This window comes from Halyomorpha halys, unplaced genomic scaffold (assembly GCF_000696795.3).
Source record: "Halyomorpha halys isolate HHAL.00 unplaced genomic scaffold, Hhal_1.1 Scaffold21.1, whole genome shotgun sequence".
Lineage (NCBI taxonomy): Eukaryota > Metazoa > Arthropoda > Insecta > Hemiptera > Pentatomidae > Halyomorpha > Halyomorpha halys.
The window spans coordinates 187,742-204,529 of record NW_027112014.1 but is presented as its reverse complement, the minus strand read 5'-3'; the positions used below and the strand labels follow the sequence as shown (position 1 = coordinate 204,529).

The 16,788-nt window shown below is 31.0% G+C and overlaps 1 protein-coding gene across 5 annotated transcripts in view; it reads left to right on the top strand.

The window, feature by feature from the left end:
* LOC106681891 (leupaxin) overlaps positions 1-16,788 on the top strand; it is a 208,802-nt gene that overhangs the window by 93,884 nt on the left and 98,130 nt on the right. The window contains exon 1 of one of the 5 annotated variants that reach the window (XM_014422443.3): positions 12,696-12,826. The exons of 3 other annotated variants lie outside the window; for them this stretch is intronic. In XM_014422443.3, coding sequence (XP_014277929.1) covers positions 12,739-12,826 — 88 coding nt within the window. In that variant the 5' untranslated portion in view covers positions 12,696-12,738. Of the gene's footprint in view, positions 1-12,695; positions 12,827-16,788 lie in introns of those variants that run through there. One more of the 5 variants, XM_014422469.3, reaches the window with a different exon arrangement.

The following is a 16,788-nucleotide window of genomic DNA, read 5'->3' as shown; positions in this document are numbered from 1 at the left end:
AATATTTAATAATTATAACTGTTAAAAATGTTTTTCTATATTTTATCATATTTTTTTCTGTATTAAATCATATTTCGATAATGTGACTGGGGAGAATAGATTATGTTTAGAAATTGCCAATAAAAAGGGCCGAAACGTTGTAGGTATAAGGAATATAGAAAAATAGATATGAAATAATCCCACTAAAAAAAAAAAGCAACCACATAAACTTATTTATAATAAGTAAAAAATAACTGTTATGTAATTTAAATTATCCTGATACTTTATTTGAACATGAATTTGATGATTGTTGAAAAATAAATAAAAATATAAATAATAAAATAAAAAAGTAAATAATAAAATATCATTAACGTATTCATTTTTTGGTAAATGTGTATACATTCAAAACATGGACTTGAAAAGGATATTCTTCCGTTTATGGTAAGGTTTTCATTATGGAGGAGTCCCTAAACGTTTTAGTCACTATGATACCAGCAAGTCCCAATGGGCCCAATAATTTTAACCATTTCGTAATATCCATTTCCTTAACTTCAGTTAAAATTTTCTGTCTTATTATGTATATAATTCATTGTGTTATTTGATTGATTGTTAAGTATAAAAAAGTATTATTACTTTGTATGATTCATGAGTAAATATATTCCGTTTTAAAACATTTATCTAAGCGTTTTGTAAATTTTTTTGAAGGGACCGTTCGTGAAGGAGTGAATCCACCGATGCGTCAATGTTATTATTAGGTCAGTTGTGATCTCATTATAATACTGGAATGCTGTTACAGTTCTTGGAGTTCCCAATGTATCATTCAGTCCTGGAACTATCCGTTTTTCCCTTATTTTCTTAATATAACCTTAACCTTATGGAATCGTTCGGGATCTTGTAGTTCAATCTCGTACTCTTCCTTCCCTCCTGCGCTGTAGCATTGATGCTCCCCACCTGTGCTTTATGATAGTCCTTTCGGGATGTGGGTTCGGTTTATTTATTCGATCCTTTCCTTTTGTTATGTATTAAGGCTTGTTCTTATGCGAGAGTTATAATTTAATACGGTATTTTTTTGGAAAGTGTCTTATATCACTTATTTAATAATAATGATCCCATGTTTTTTTAATAAATTTTTTATCTATATTTATTTATTTTTTATATAAAACGCTTTTTAGACTCAAACGACGTATGCCGCGCAAAAAAAAGCAAGCCGCCATTGTTTTGGTATGACGTCATTTTGACATAAACATACGTCTACATAGGCCTATCAGTGCTAGTTTTATTTTAATTCTTGTGGCTGTTGGAGTATGCTCCATTGAGGGTAAAACGGAGGTATACAAAGTGTATAATAAAGGTTTATAAACAAACAAAAATCGAATTGGTTTTCTTTTACACTTGGACGTTTAGGGTGCCCTCAACTGGCACTTTACTATATCCCAGTATCTAAACCAACAGAGACAAAATACTTGAGATTTAGGATGGACAGATGACTGACCTGGAAATCACATTTGACAAATTTAAATGAAATACTAAATCGCTGACTTTAGTTTAACGACTACACCATAAAAAATAATCATAACTTACTAACGAACTTAAAATATAAACCATGCTGCTTAGGTCAATATGGAGTTACACCACTCAGGTGTTGGGCTCCTACAAAAATCTCAACTTCATACTTTTCAGATCTTTCAATCAAAATTTCTACGATATATCATTCACAACCTCTTTTACATATATAAACCATAAAACAATGACCTAGACAAACCATTTGTAACTGACATAATAATAATAATAAAAAAAAAGTTTCTTGACTTACTTGCTGGGCGCCACAACCGACTGTTAAAACAATAAGACAAAAAGACTGAAAGGCCTCGGGAGTAGAGGCATTTACTACATTATGTGGATGTACTACGTCAGGAGTGTCTTCATTGGAAGGTTTCCCCACTCATGCTAATACTGTGCCGTAGGTTGTCTAATAGATCACAAGTTTACATCAAATGGCAAAAGTCATATGTAAAATTACAAAATAAAGTCAAAATTCGATTGACAGTCCTATAATTGTTCAAGTTCGTATATTAACTGGTAGAGGGAGTTACATAAGGTCAAGATACGACGAGACAGGTGTGTGTGGGTTCGTCCCCCGCCATGGAGGAACTGAACACCTCACCTTCGGGGCCGATGTCCTTATATGTATCATATCTGATCCACGTTGTATATATCGTGCACTTCAGTCATTACAATACCAACGAATGTTAATTTAGTTTAAAACCTAATCAGGTATTCTTCGAGGGAACAATGTTCGCTTCCTACGACCTTCATTTACGTTGAACACAGTTCGTCGCCACGTCATACAAATCCTAACAACGACATTCTCACAGAAGCATATCCACCCTTAGATAAGGATGACGTCGCAACTTGCTGAATCCTATAAGGTATCTTATATGTGCCAGTTTTATGAACTTAACATAGATCATATGTTCATACGATAATTTTGAATTTTAGAAGAAACTAATTAAAATAATTCAAATTGACCGATGAACTTATATAATTTTCTAGTTCTGAAAAAGAATTCACTCACCGTTGAGTAGTAGCTAAAGTTGAAGATTGAGCGTATTGGCGTACACCATCGCGGTGGATTCGGAAGGCATTGAAGATCCGCAGGTATTATGCATAGCTAATATTATTTTCTATATTAATCGAAGATGTGCATAATTGGTCAAACATATCATTATAATTGTGTAATATTTATACAATAGTTAGTGAAATTAGTCTTCGAAAACTATGCAAAAATTAAAAAGTACAAATTAATATATAACCGTGAAAGTGCTAGCCTTTAAGAATGCTTAGGTTATTCCCTTTTTTTAAAATATTTATTTATTGCTATTTACAACTGTACATTATAATACATTTAGTAAATCTGATCTAAGTTAAATTGGAGTGTTACAGGTGTGTAGAGAAACTACCCATTGGTAGCACTATAATGACATTTTACATTAGCTGGTCTCGTGGCCATCTTCTTTTCAGGCGCCTCGGAGGATTGTCAGGAATGGAAGAGGATGCAAGATTAGAAACTAGGGGGTTTGAGTGGTTAGAGAGTTTATAATGGAAGGAGTGATATCTGGTTCGGGCTAGATCGGTTTCATAGGGAACATTAAGGTCTTTATGTATTCTTTGATTTGCGACAAAGTAAGGAGCATTGAGGATTTTGGATTGTAAGGATTGGATATGAGAGGAATTCGAAGGTTTAGTGGAGCCCCAAAGCTCAACTCCATATGTCCAGATTGGCCTTATTACAGTCATGTAGATCAGTCTTTTGTAATGTGTTGGAAGTTTAGACCGTTTGTCAAGTAAGTGCTGTAATAGTCGAAATCGACTGCAGATCTGTTCGACAGGGGTAAGAGTAACATCATTAAATGAAACTGTAGGGCAGTCAGTAGGTTTACGACGAAGAGTAAAGGTGATTTGATGGGATTTGTTGGAATTTTTAAGGGTGTTAGGAGAGGCATAATGAAATAAAAATATGTTGCGAACTCGAAGGTTCGATGTCGATACTAGTCTTTGTTATCTCCACTTAAAACCCGTCAGCTCTTAGTTTCCTCTCTTGTTTTCTCCCACTTTCACTCTGGCTGCCTGATATACGGTGGTTTCTTGGGTAAACTCGAAGCTTGACTTAAACGTCTTATAAATTGTGCGGTACGATTTATTTTCGGGATCAGTAGAGATACGCAAATTAAACAACATAAAAATCAGTGAAGACTAAAATGAGTTTATTCTAACATATTTACAAGAACTACATGTTACTCTTACATAAGAGTCTCTCTCTTCTAACTTAGCTATCTAGTGCTAGGAAATATATATGTACACTTGAGAAGAGGGGGTAGGAAGAATAGTGAAAATAGAAGAAGGGGTTTGGACCAATCAGATGATTTAGGAAATTAGGCGGAGCCTAGAGAGCATATGAAATTAGAAATAAATATCTGGGAGGGGGAAAAAGGCATGACAAGAAACAGGGTGGCCAGGGTTCCAAGAAATTGGGAGTAAGGTACCATGACCTAAGGACTCGTGAGAACTGACTTACATTTGTTAAACATAAAATAGTTAGACTGATGCAAGTCCATTGTGAGATGACAGCTTGTACCTGCTTAAGTGTCAGTCCTTGCTTTTTACATTGGTGTAGAATACTAAGGAAAGGTCACTTCCTCTATGGTCAGTGTCTGTCGAAATGTGCCAGATGTCTATAGTTTATACTATATAGTTTATAATGATAGTCTATTTATAATAATAGCTGTTAAATAATATAGCGTTCGTTAACTCGCACATAACCCAGTATTACACCGAGCTGAATCCTTCCTTCCGATGCCAGTATTTTCTAGTTTCCTTTCTATTCTAAGTCATTAGTAATCAGCGCCCGACCTATGTCCTAAAAAACCTGCAATTCAAATTCTCAGTCCAATCTCGTAGTACCAGGTCCCGTATACCCTCCACCTCACCGAACTGTTACGTTTGACTAATCATTTTTTACCCGAGTTGCCTTTCACTGGAACTACGTCCCTTTATCATACGCCATCTCTATCAACCCTTCGCTTGTTTAAAACCCTTCTGTTTAAACACCTTTTGATTCATCAAACTGAACCAATATTATAATAGTATATTGTAGTATTATATAATATGCATATTGATCATTATCATTTATTATTTGTAAATATTGTAACCACCTTTTTGTTTTTTATGTATTAAGTTATTTTTCTGTATCTAAAATTATTGATATGTAATTAAGTACGGCCATACCTTTTATTGGCTAATATATTTTGTAACCTTGTATTCTAAAGGGACCTAGTTCCAGAACCATGAACTATTTTTTATTTCAATTACACTCGTCCATCCAACAACCGCCGTCAAAACTTAGATCCACAAAGTCTACTTCACCACAATCTTCTCATCTACGTTTCGGTCTACTCCTCGCACGTTTACCATTCGGCCCATTACTAATTAACGTTCTAGGAAATGGCTCGTTAGAAAATCTAACAAATTTACATGTCAGTTTAAAACGTCGCGATGATAATAGAATCGTATTGTAAGATTCTGCGTAGTGTTTACCTCCTAAATTTATCCTTTCTTTGACTAAATATTCTACACAATTCATTATTCTCAAGGACCATAAGACTTTAATCTTCCAAACATGTAAAAGGCCTCGTTTCTCACCCTTAAAGGATAATAGTTTCGTAAATTATAACGATTAACCCATAAACATGTAAGCTGAAGTTAATTTAAGCGCGCTAAACAGGCCAAACTGTGCACACTAGAGACAATTCGAGCGCCGTTCGATTTTCTACTGCTAGATTTTCACACATTGGAATATAATCAAGGATTGAAAATAACAATGTGATAATCCAAAATTAAAATAAAATTTTGTATTATTTTTGTATTTTTAAGACAATGTTCTAAATTGTGTTTTTTACATAAAAAATAAATCGATTTTTTAGGCCATTAAAAAAAAAAAATTTAACGAACATTTTGAAACTAGCTTTAATTTGAGTGCTTATAGACATCTGTACGTCAAATGGTTTTTGGGATATAGATTTTTCAAAATAGATTCACTAAGATTTTACTGATCTTTCAGCACGTTCCATACAACATTTTTACGCTCATATTTTAGAAAATTTACTCTACTTTAAATAATGTTGTCTTAGATTTTCTATTGTTGTTAGTTTTAAAGATAAAGAGCTCCGAATAAAAAAAAAAAAAAAAATTAATTATTTTTAACGTTTTGAAACAGCCGCCATTTTTTATGTCTCCTGCCTATATTTTGCTGACTCATCAATTTTTACTAATTATTATATATAGTTTTCATTAAAGTAATCAAAATTTGGGACAAAATAACTATCTTTTTTCTCCTCTTGGGTTCTTGTACTAATTGTTTCTAAAAAAGTAATTATTTCTTTTATATATTTATAAATTAACAGAACTAACCCCTGAAATATTCATGATGCCATTTAATAACTAACTTTTCTTTTTTGTTTTATTATCAAGGCACTGGCCCGACCCTTGACACCTGTCAGTAATTCCCGCCAGATTTACCGCGCCATTATTGAAACTCTTCCAAACGTCTCATTTGACTGACACTTTGTTCTTAATTTATTTTTGGCGCTCATGAATTCGTTTCTCATGAGGTTGATTTTTTTTGGCGACGGGTCCTGGCGGTAAAAGAGCGTGGTGGTCGGCAATTTGGCAATCCAACAAATGGAAACAATTACTTTCGCAACTTCCAAAATGCTAAAGTAAATATGAATAATAAATGGTACATGGAACATTTGTTTATATTTATAAATTATATTTTTATTAGCTAGAGCTATAATTGAGTGTTTATGTACATTAATGAGGATGTACATACATTAATTGAGCACTATTGAATTTTTGATATCAATTAATATATAAATGAAGTGATAAGACGGTTACTGTAGTAACATAAATGGTAACAGCTATTTTCGATGTATAATCGTTAATATTGGCCCGATTTAGTCGATTTTTCTTATTATTTTAGGTAAATTGATTATCTATAATGTTGTTATATTTATATACTAAAGGAAATATGAATAGTTTTTTACTTAATAACCCTCACTGTGCTTCAATATTATAAAATATAAAATTATAAAATAAAATAAAAAATCAATAATATAAAGATTATTACAGATGTAATATATTTTAATATATTCTTCTGTTAGTTTTGACGTGACAACGTCTTATAAATCATTTTGCGGGATGCCATGTTAGAAAAAGTGTCCCGTAACGGAAATTGACTTCGTTTAACATATGGATATTATATCATATGTATAAAAATTAATTAATGTATAACCAAGCAAAAATAAATATCTGAATTCAATATGTGAACTGGTTTATTATTTCAAATATATAACATTGGATTGATTTTAATTTATATTTATGTAATATTAGCATAGAGTATACGTTGTCACGGAAATATGTCGCCTCATAGTTGTTATTAGTTCTTTATTTATCACTTGTTTTCGTGTTTATATCTATCAATAGTTTGGTTCGCTATTTGATTTTCTGGCACAAAATATCGTGGCTGTCAATGCCATCATAGTTATACATTTAAAAATAAGTATTTACAAAATAATTAACAATAAAACTAATTAATATCCTTTTTTATAGTTTTTTACCCGAGCTGCATAACACTGGAACTCCATTCTCTCTAACATACGTAATGTACCAACCTTTCCCTCGTTTAAATCCCTTATATTTTTATTACCTTTTGCTTCAACAATCTGACCCATTATTATAATAGTACAGATATTTTGTAATTAACTTTTTTTTTTTTGTATTTAGTCAGTTAGTTTTTAATTAATTTTTTTTCCCTTCTCTGTATATAAGTTATAATTAAGTGTGACCACACTGTTTTATGATCAATAAATGTTATTATAAAATTAAAATAGCCTTTGTAATTGTTCTAAAGGGACCTAGTCCCAGAATAATAAACTATTTTTCATTTCATCCTTAAGTAAAAAAAAAAAAATTAACGAAAGGTATCGTCGTAGTAAATGTTGACCATCAGATTTGTTTGGAATTCTTGGAATTCATTTTTGTCGAAACTCTTAGCAGTAAAATGGACGTTCTTCTAAAATATTGATTATTGTTCATCTGTTTTTAAACTGTATTGATACAATTTAGCCTGGCTGACCTATTTTTTTTTTTTTAATTTATTTATTTATTGTAATTTACAACTGTACAAAATAATACAATAAGTAAATATGTAGTATGTTTCATATGACTTGAAAATCTTGGGAAGGAACCACCCATTGGTGGTACTTCAAACATTAATTTAAACTAGAAGGTCTTGTGGCCATCTTCTTTTCAGACGCCTCGGAGGATTATCAGGGATTGTTAAGGATAAAAGATTAAGAATTAATGGGCTAGGATGGTTAAGGAGTTTGGAATAAAAAGACGTATATCTGGTTTGGGTCAAATCTGCAACGAATGGGATGTTAAGGTGGCTGACCTATTAAAGTGTAGAAAACGATTTTTTAAGGAGTGCAACAAAGTCAATATTCACTTTGAGCAGCTAAAGGAACATTTTAAAAATTTTGTAGAAAATCAACTTTTCGGCTTAAATAAGTCTCAGATTACTTTTCAACTATAAAATTAACTACAACCTGACTAAACCAATCGAGACTCGGTAATGGTTTTGGGCTCTACCAACTCTACTAAAAGGGTACAAACCGGATCTTGGGCTCTACCAACACTACTAAAACGGTACAAACCGGATCTTGGGCTCTACCAACTCTACTAAAAGGGTACAAACCGGATCTTGGCCTCTACCAACTCTACTAAATGGATACAAACCGGATCTTGGGCTCTACCAACTCTGTACAAACCGGATCTTGGGCTCTACCAACTCTACTAAAAGGGTACAAAGCGGATCTTGGGCTCTTCCAACTCTACTAAATGGGTACAAACCGGATCTTGGGCTCTACCAACTCTACTAAAAGGGTACAAACCGGATCTTGGCCTCTACCAACTCTACTAATAGGGTACAAACCGGATCTTGTTGAACAAATTATAACCTGAGATATAAAATAAAACGTGTTTGAAAAGCTTTTCTTTATTTGAAACTAATATATAAGCCTCATAAGGGCATTAAATCTAAATTTTAATTTATTAATATAGATTTATTAAGAAAAAAAGGCAGTTATCTCACCCCACGTTTGGAAAAGTTTCAATAATGGCGCGGTAAATCTGGCGGGAATTACTGACAGGTGTCAAGGGTCGGGCCAGTGCCTTGATAATAAAACAAAAAAGAAAAGTTAAAATAATTGTATTATTTATTAGTTATTAAATGGCATCATGAATATTTCAGGGGTTAATTCTGTTAATTTATAAATATATAAAAGAAATAATTACTTTTTTAGAAACAATTAGTACAAAAGCCCAAGAGCAGATAAAAAGGCAGTTATTTCATCCCAAATTTTGATTACTTTAATGAAAACTATGTATAATTAATAGTCAAAATTCATGAGTCTGCCAAGTATAGCTAGGGGGAATTAAAAAAGGCGGCTGTTTCAAAACTTTATAAAACATTTAATTTTTTATTCGGAGCTCTATATCTTAAAAACTACCAACAAAACTAGAAAACCTAAGAGAACATTATTTAAAGAAGAGTAAATTTGCTAGAATATTAGCCATAAAAGAGCTATTTACGCCCAATAGTTCTCGAGATATAACTTTTTAAAAAGCAAACTTTCTTACAAATCTACTGAAAGATTAGGAGTTAGTTAATTTATTTTGAGAAATCTATATCTCAGGAACTATGTGACGTACATATTTCTATTAGCACTCAAATTAAAGCTAGTTTGATGGACTATAAAGTAGTTTATGACCTTTCCCTTCGTAGGAATAATAGTTTTCATGATATTTGCTAAAATAAATTGATATATAGTTGTTCGTATAATAAGTTTGAGTTTTGGAAAACTTTATTTCAGACACCATAAAACGTACAGATGTCTACTAGAAATCAAATTAAAGCTAGTTAAATTTACTATAAAATAGTTTATAACGTTTATCTTTTTAATAGTAGTAGTTTTTATGATATTCACACATGAATATAAATTTGGCGAATGAAAATTTGTCCGAACAACTATAAATGAATTTATTTTAGCAAATTTCATAAAAACTACTACTCCTACGAAAATAAAAGTCATAAACTACTTTATAGCTCATTAAACTAGCTTTAATTTAAGTGCTAATAGACATCTGTACGTCAAATCGTTTTTGAGATGTAAATTTTTCAAAATGAATTCACTAACTACTGATCTACTACTATTAGGGTTCATATTTTAGCAAATTTACTCTTCTTTAAATGACGTTCTCTTAGATTTTCTTGTGTTGTTCCTATTTTTTAATATATAGAGCTCGGAATGAAAAATTAGTTTTTTTATCGCTTTTAAACAGCCGCCATTTTTTATTTCCCCTACCTATTTTTGGCAGACTCATCAGTTTTGACTAGTAATTATACATAGTTTTTAATTAAGTAATATGAACAATGGTCACCGGAATGAAGGTTAAAAAATTTCTAATTTTTAATTTCTTCGAAAAATGGTATTTGAAGGTTTCAGATGACGTTAAAAACTACTATGATTTGCTCTTAAAAACAAATTTATTGACCCGTTTTACTGAAATCCTCCTTATATTTTTTTAAATTTTTAGTTAGTAAAAAATCATTTAATAGAATCAGTAATATTTTTTCTCATTATTGAGAAAGAGATATTGTAAAGAGATCGATATTGAGAAAGAGATCGATTGTGATATAATAACATATATATAAAATATTTATACTTTTTGAGCTACGCGTCAGAAATGCTTAGTTTTGTTAATAATTTTTCATTTACTAAAAAAATCGGACGTTCCTCTAATCATTCCGGAAAAATCCGGATCAACCATGACCATTGGATGATCGGTATGGCAGTGAATAAAGTGCCAACGAACAAATATTCATTTTTATATATTAGATTAAGGCAGTGTTATTTGGCTATCGATAGTAATCAGTTCAATTAAATGTTCTTATTGGATTTTATTATGATTTTTATTTCTGATTTATTCAATTGTACTGATGTTTCTTAGGTGTTCTTGTTGAATTAGTGTTACAAAGTTTATCGAATACCTCTGATTTTTTTCTTTTAAAATATAAAAGTTGATTTTCCTTTTTTTTTTTTGTTGATTTTCAACGAAGTTTGCCAAATATTGGTTGATTTATGGCCCCGCCTGTGTTTGGGCGAACTAGATCCAAACATAGGGATTGTTGACCCTGTGGTAGGCCACGAGATCCGACCGAGAAGAACTATAAATTAGCTCGAAACTTAACTGACAAGTTGATCCATACATCCGTGATGCTCATGTTTTTTTTTCTGTGTTATTAATTTGTTCAAAGGAATGAGGTTTACACTTATTTATTTGTTTAAAAGATTAGCTCAGTAAATACTAACCCTTGCATAAGCTTGTGTTAAATGGAGAAATATTTTTTTTTTTTTTTTTAGCATGTTAAAACGATATAACATTTAACATGGTTGAGAGCCTGTTAATAGGTCTGCGAAATGGAGAATGATGTCATACAACTGATCAGCTGAGATCCATGCCATTTTGATAAATTAGTTGCTCGTAGTTCGTGTAAGACTTGTGTTGTTTTCAAAACTCTAATAAAGTAATGGATAAAAATACTAATTAGAATGTTCTGGATGGAAAGGTTACAAAACAAGTTGCCCAGAAAATCCGCTATGAGCTCCTCTGCATTTAACATATAACATGGACTTTCAATTGGGCAGCTCACAATCCTATACTTTATAAAAAAAAAAAAAAAAAAAGGATTTTCAAGATATGATATTATTTTAATTCAGTAGCTTCCCGTCCCCTTTACACGCCCCACTATCCCTGATGAAGACCTGAAACTCAGGTCGAAACGTCGGCATAAAATAAATAAATATTGTTTTGTTTATTTATGTTGTTCTTTGCTGACCGCACCCCCCGATAAACTTCTTCAAGGATATTATTTTAAGTATGTTTTTAAAAACTGTTGAAAATGGAGTTCATCATTCTTTCAAATGAAAGGATCAAATTATTTTTATATCAGTTCATCTCGTATTTTCTCACTATCTTTATTAAATAATAAAGACTATGTTTATTTTAATAATAAAATATAGAGGAATACAAATACTTATATAGCAATATGAAGATAGTTTCATTAATAAAATTAAATAATGGGGGAAAAAAAGGAGAGAAAACAAGAAACAAGTGAGATGGAGAAAAGATGATCTGACGTAGTAGTTTTATACGAGAATTCATGATCTCTTAAAGATTACAAGTCCATAAAACAAGTTGCCTATTAAATCCGCTGGGTGCTCCTTTGTATTTAACATAAAACATGGACATTAAATTAGGTTGCGTAAAATCGTATTCTTATAATATTTAGCATCGTAAAACGTTTTACATTTAAAACACCATGAATACCCCCAGTGGCAAATCTGACAAAAACCTTTGTTTTTTTTTGTTTTTTTAAATTTTGTTGACGATCTTCAACATAGATTTTACTGTAGTCTGGTATCATTTCGTACTAACCTATTGGTTTCGGGACTGTGTTTAGGATGACCCCAGTGGAGAATATGGTTATGGTTATATTCTAGAGTCTACAATATTATCTTTGGAATTCGTCCAGTTCTAAATAAAATTGGAATTTTATTTTATTTTTTATCGAAACTGTCCCCTTTTAAGCATAGGGGGGATATATTCGTTTCCCAGTTTTTCTGCAAAATAGATCTGGAATAGGTCTGGAAATGGAAGTCTGGAATTGGCTGGGCGCAATCCGTCAAACATTAACCAGTGATTGGTGAACAGAATAGCTACACTGAATAACCAACTTAAACTGATTCGATTTTATGACTTTTCTTTTTTCGAAGCCATTTTTTTTTTTTTTTAAATCTTTTATCTTTATTTAAATAATTATAACAATTCCCTCTTCGATTGGTTACCTAACTAATTCTTCTAAGAAGTTTTGTTGGTTTTACCTTCCTTCGACTGAACTGACCTACTCTTCGATATTTTATCCATTACATCCCAAGTGCTTTCTACGTCAACGTACTTTCTCGGAGTACTCCATACTCTACATCGTAAACGTGGCTACGCGGCCCCCTCCCTATCCTCTCCTCTAGACTATATTAATAGCCTGCTGACCAGTCGACCGCTGACCATCGCCGCGGTAAGATGGTATCCTGTGATCCCTGCCCCCAGCCCCCGACACGAAAGGACAGCAGGAGCAAGGCGAGGTTGTCCATCTGGGACCGTGAGTTAGGTGAGCCATTGCCCTCTATACCTCATCTTTTTCATCGGAAATGTATGCAACTGTTCAAAATATTTGCCGTTTTATCATATTATTTTTGTAGTAAAATTATTCCTAGTTATATTTCAAATAATTTGAATAGTGTATAAATATATACCCATGCCAAAATGCAAGTACGAGGGTCTTAATGAAAATCTGTATTGTTTTTATTTCCACTTTATTAATCCCTAAAAGTACTTTGTAAACAAAACAGTTGTTTTCAGAAAACCATCATCATCTCTTTGTATAAATATAGTTGAGGTATACACATGTTTGACGTAAATTACAAGGATTATAGTAAATTTTTCACGAATAAAGTTACTGAAATTTAGCTAAATAAAGCTTGTAACGTATCTAAGTCAGTTTGGAAAATTTATGCCCTTTACATTGGGAAATTTATGCTTCCACGCTGGTTAGGTTCCATGAGTATCGGAAACCAAGTTTAAGGTTCCCCTTATTATCACAATGGGGAGGGGGTTGATATTTGTTTTCTCTCATTTTAATTTTTACTTTTATTATTTTCCTTATATATAATTGTTTCGAAACTGTTGCTTTTATACTTAACGTTATTTTGTTTTTATTTACTTAATTTTCATAAAATTCATGTCATATTATATATACACATACACACTATAAATCATTATATTATTCCTTTATTATATATTTGGGATATTTTTTCAATGTCATCTCTATTCTTTTTTCTTATTTTTTTAAAAAATTTTTATGACAGTATTTATATTTTCATATACCAGTATTTATTTGTATACTTCTTGTTCAATGTTTGTTGGCTCATACCTAATAAAAAATATTAATAATGAAAACTTATTGCCCAAAATTATTGTATAAGAGATCTGTTTGATGGTTATATTGTAGTCTATGACTTTTTTATATTCAATTACACTTAAATCATTACTGCTTTTGTGTTGTTTTTTTTTAATCTTATCTGAGGACCTATACAAGATTTATTTCTTGTGGCCGCCATGAAATAAATTTTGACCGCCCCAGGTGGGATTCGAACCCACAACCTTCTAGACTAAGAGCTCTGGGACCCTCATCCCAGCCCGCTCAACTATGAGATGCTCCAAGGGTATATTTTGATATTCAATGAGCCCATGACAACCCATTATAAAATTTCCTATGATCCCGGCGTTCCTACCTAGATTTGTTTGGTTGGTTATAATACTTATCCTGATGTATGGACCACAATGAGGAAATCTTTATGATAAAAGAATTAAGATAGTTATATAAGTTATTTATTTTGATTATAACAGCCGAAATTGTTCGATTAATACTTCTAATGTGTTTATCATTATGTGGAGAATGAAGGGGAGATCGTAAGCTATTAAATTGTCAAAGTTAGGCAAAAGTAATTTCAGCTACAATGATTCGTCAATTACTATAATTCAAAGTTAGAGAAAAGAAATTAGAAGTGATTGTAATTTGTTTTTGTAATTACTGTCTCAATAATTTATTAGTGAGAAGAAACAGTGCTTCTAATAAGACGTTTTTTCTATCTATCTATGTCAATTTAAGCTTGAATAATTACCAAATTGTGGAATCATCAATAAATACTAGTTGAATATTAATTAACTGAATTTCACAATCACGAATCTAAACCTAATTTACGATTCAGTATTTACCAAACATTGAAATTTTACAAGTATGTTAGTATTGAATTGTAAATTTGATCGAGGCACTAGATAGATAGCTAAGAACTTCTTAAATGCAAAATTATTATTTGTATCTCTTGGTTTCTCATCCCAGCAACAGATATTTCATCCCATTTTTTTATTACTTCAATGAGAAATATTTATAATTACTAGTCAAAATTGATGAGTCAGCCAAGTATAGGTAGGGGGAATAAAAAATGGCGGCTTTTTCAAAATGTTGAAAAAATTAGTTCTTCGTTCGGAACTCTATATCTTTAAAACCAACAACACTAGGATATCTAAGAGATCATCATCTAATGTCGAGTGAATTCGCTAAACTATATAGCTTTTTTAAAAGCAACATTTCATTAAAAAATGCTCTTAAAAATCAGAAGTTCTTTAATTTGTTTTAAGAACTCTATATCTCTAAAACTATTCGACGTGCAGATGTCTATTAGCGTTCAAATTAAAGCTAGTTGAATGTACTATACAGTAGTTTATGACGTTTATCTTTGTAGGAGTAGTAGTTTTTATGATATTTGACAAAATATATTCACAAAATGTTAATTTATAGTTGTTCGTACCCAGGAACCATTAGACATACATATGTCTGCCAGTACTCAAATAAAACAAATCGAACTTACTATAATGTAGTTTATAGCACTTATCTTCGTAGGGGTAGTTGTTTTTTTTTTTGTTTTTTTTAGTTTCATACATGAATTTAAATTTGGCAAATGAAAATTTGTCCGAACAACTATAAATGAATTTATTTTAGCAAATTTCATGATAACTACTACTCCTACGAAAATAAAAGTCATAAACTACTTTATAGCTCATTAAACTAGCTTTAATTTGAGTGCTAATAGACATCTGTTCGTAAAGTGGTTTTTGAGATATAGAGTTCTCAAAATAAATTCACTAACTACTGATCTACTACTATTAGGGTTCATATTTTAGCAAATTTACTCTTCTTTAAATGACGTTCTCTTAGATTTTCTTGTGTTGTTCCTACTTTTTAAAATATAGAGCTCCGAATGAAAAATTAGTTTTTTTATTGCTTTGAAACAGCCGCCACTTTTTATTTCCCCTACCTATTTTTGGCAGATTTATCAATTTTGACTAGTAATTATACATAGTTTTCAATTAAGTAATATGAACAATGGTCACCGGAATGAAGGTTAAACAATTTCTAATTTTTAATTTCTTCGAAAAATAGTATTTGAAGGTTTCAGATGACGTTAAAAACTACTATGATTTGCTTTTAAAAACAAATTTATTGACCCGTTTTACTGATATCCTCCCTATATTTTTTTAAATTTTTAGTTAGTAAAAAATCATTTAACAGAATCAGTAATATTTTTTCTCATTATTGAGAAAGAGATATTGTGAAGAGATCGATATTGAGAAAGAGATCGATTGTGATATAATAACATATATATAAAATATTTATACTTTTTGAGCTACGCGTCAACTACTGATCTACTACTATTAGGGCTCGATTTAAAGTAGAGTTAATTCGCTAAACTATAAGCCCTAATAGATCTATTTACGTTCTATTGTTCCCGATATATATCTTTTTAAAAAGCAACATTTCATAAAAAATGTACTGATAAATGAGTAGTATAAATTGTGGGAAGTCTTATATCTCAGGAACCATATAACGTACTGATGTCTATTAGCACTGAAATTAAAGCTATTTTGTTAGTAGTTGTTTTCATGATAATTGCTAAAATAAATTGATTTCTAGTCGTTTATAAAATCTATCTTTAATTTGATTGCTGGCAGACATCCGTTCGTATATTGGTTCCTGAAATTTGGTTTTTCATAAACCAATTGTTTTGTCCGAAAAAAACTAGAAATTATCTTGTTAATTCATTTTGGAAAATATTATGAAAACTACTACTACGAAGATGAAAATCATAAACTACTTTATAGCTCTTTTAACAAGGTTTAATTTGAGTGCTAATAGACATCTGTACGCCATATAGTTTCTGAGATATAGATTTCTCAAAATAAATTAACTCACTACTGATATTTCAGTGCATTTTTACGAAATGTTACTTTTTGAAAAGCTATAACTCGGGAACTATTGGACGTAAATAGCTCTATTAGGGCTCATATTTTAGAAAATTTACTCTGCTTTAAATGATGCTCTCTTATATTTTCTTGTGTTGTTAGTTTTAAAGATAAGAGAGCTCCGTATAAAATAAATTATTTTTTATTTTATTTATTTATTGATATTTACAACTGTATAAAAAAATACAACCAGTAAATTTGATCATAATG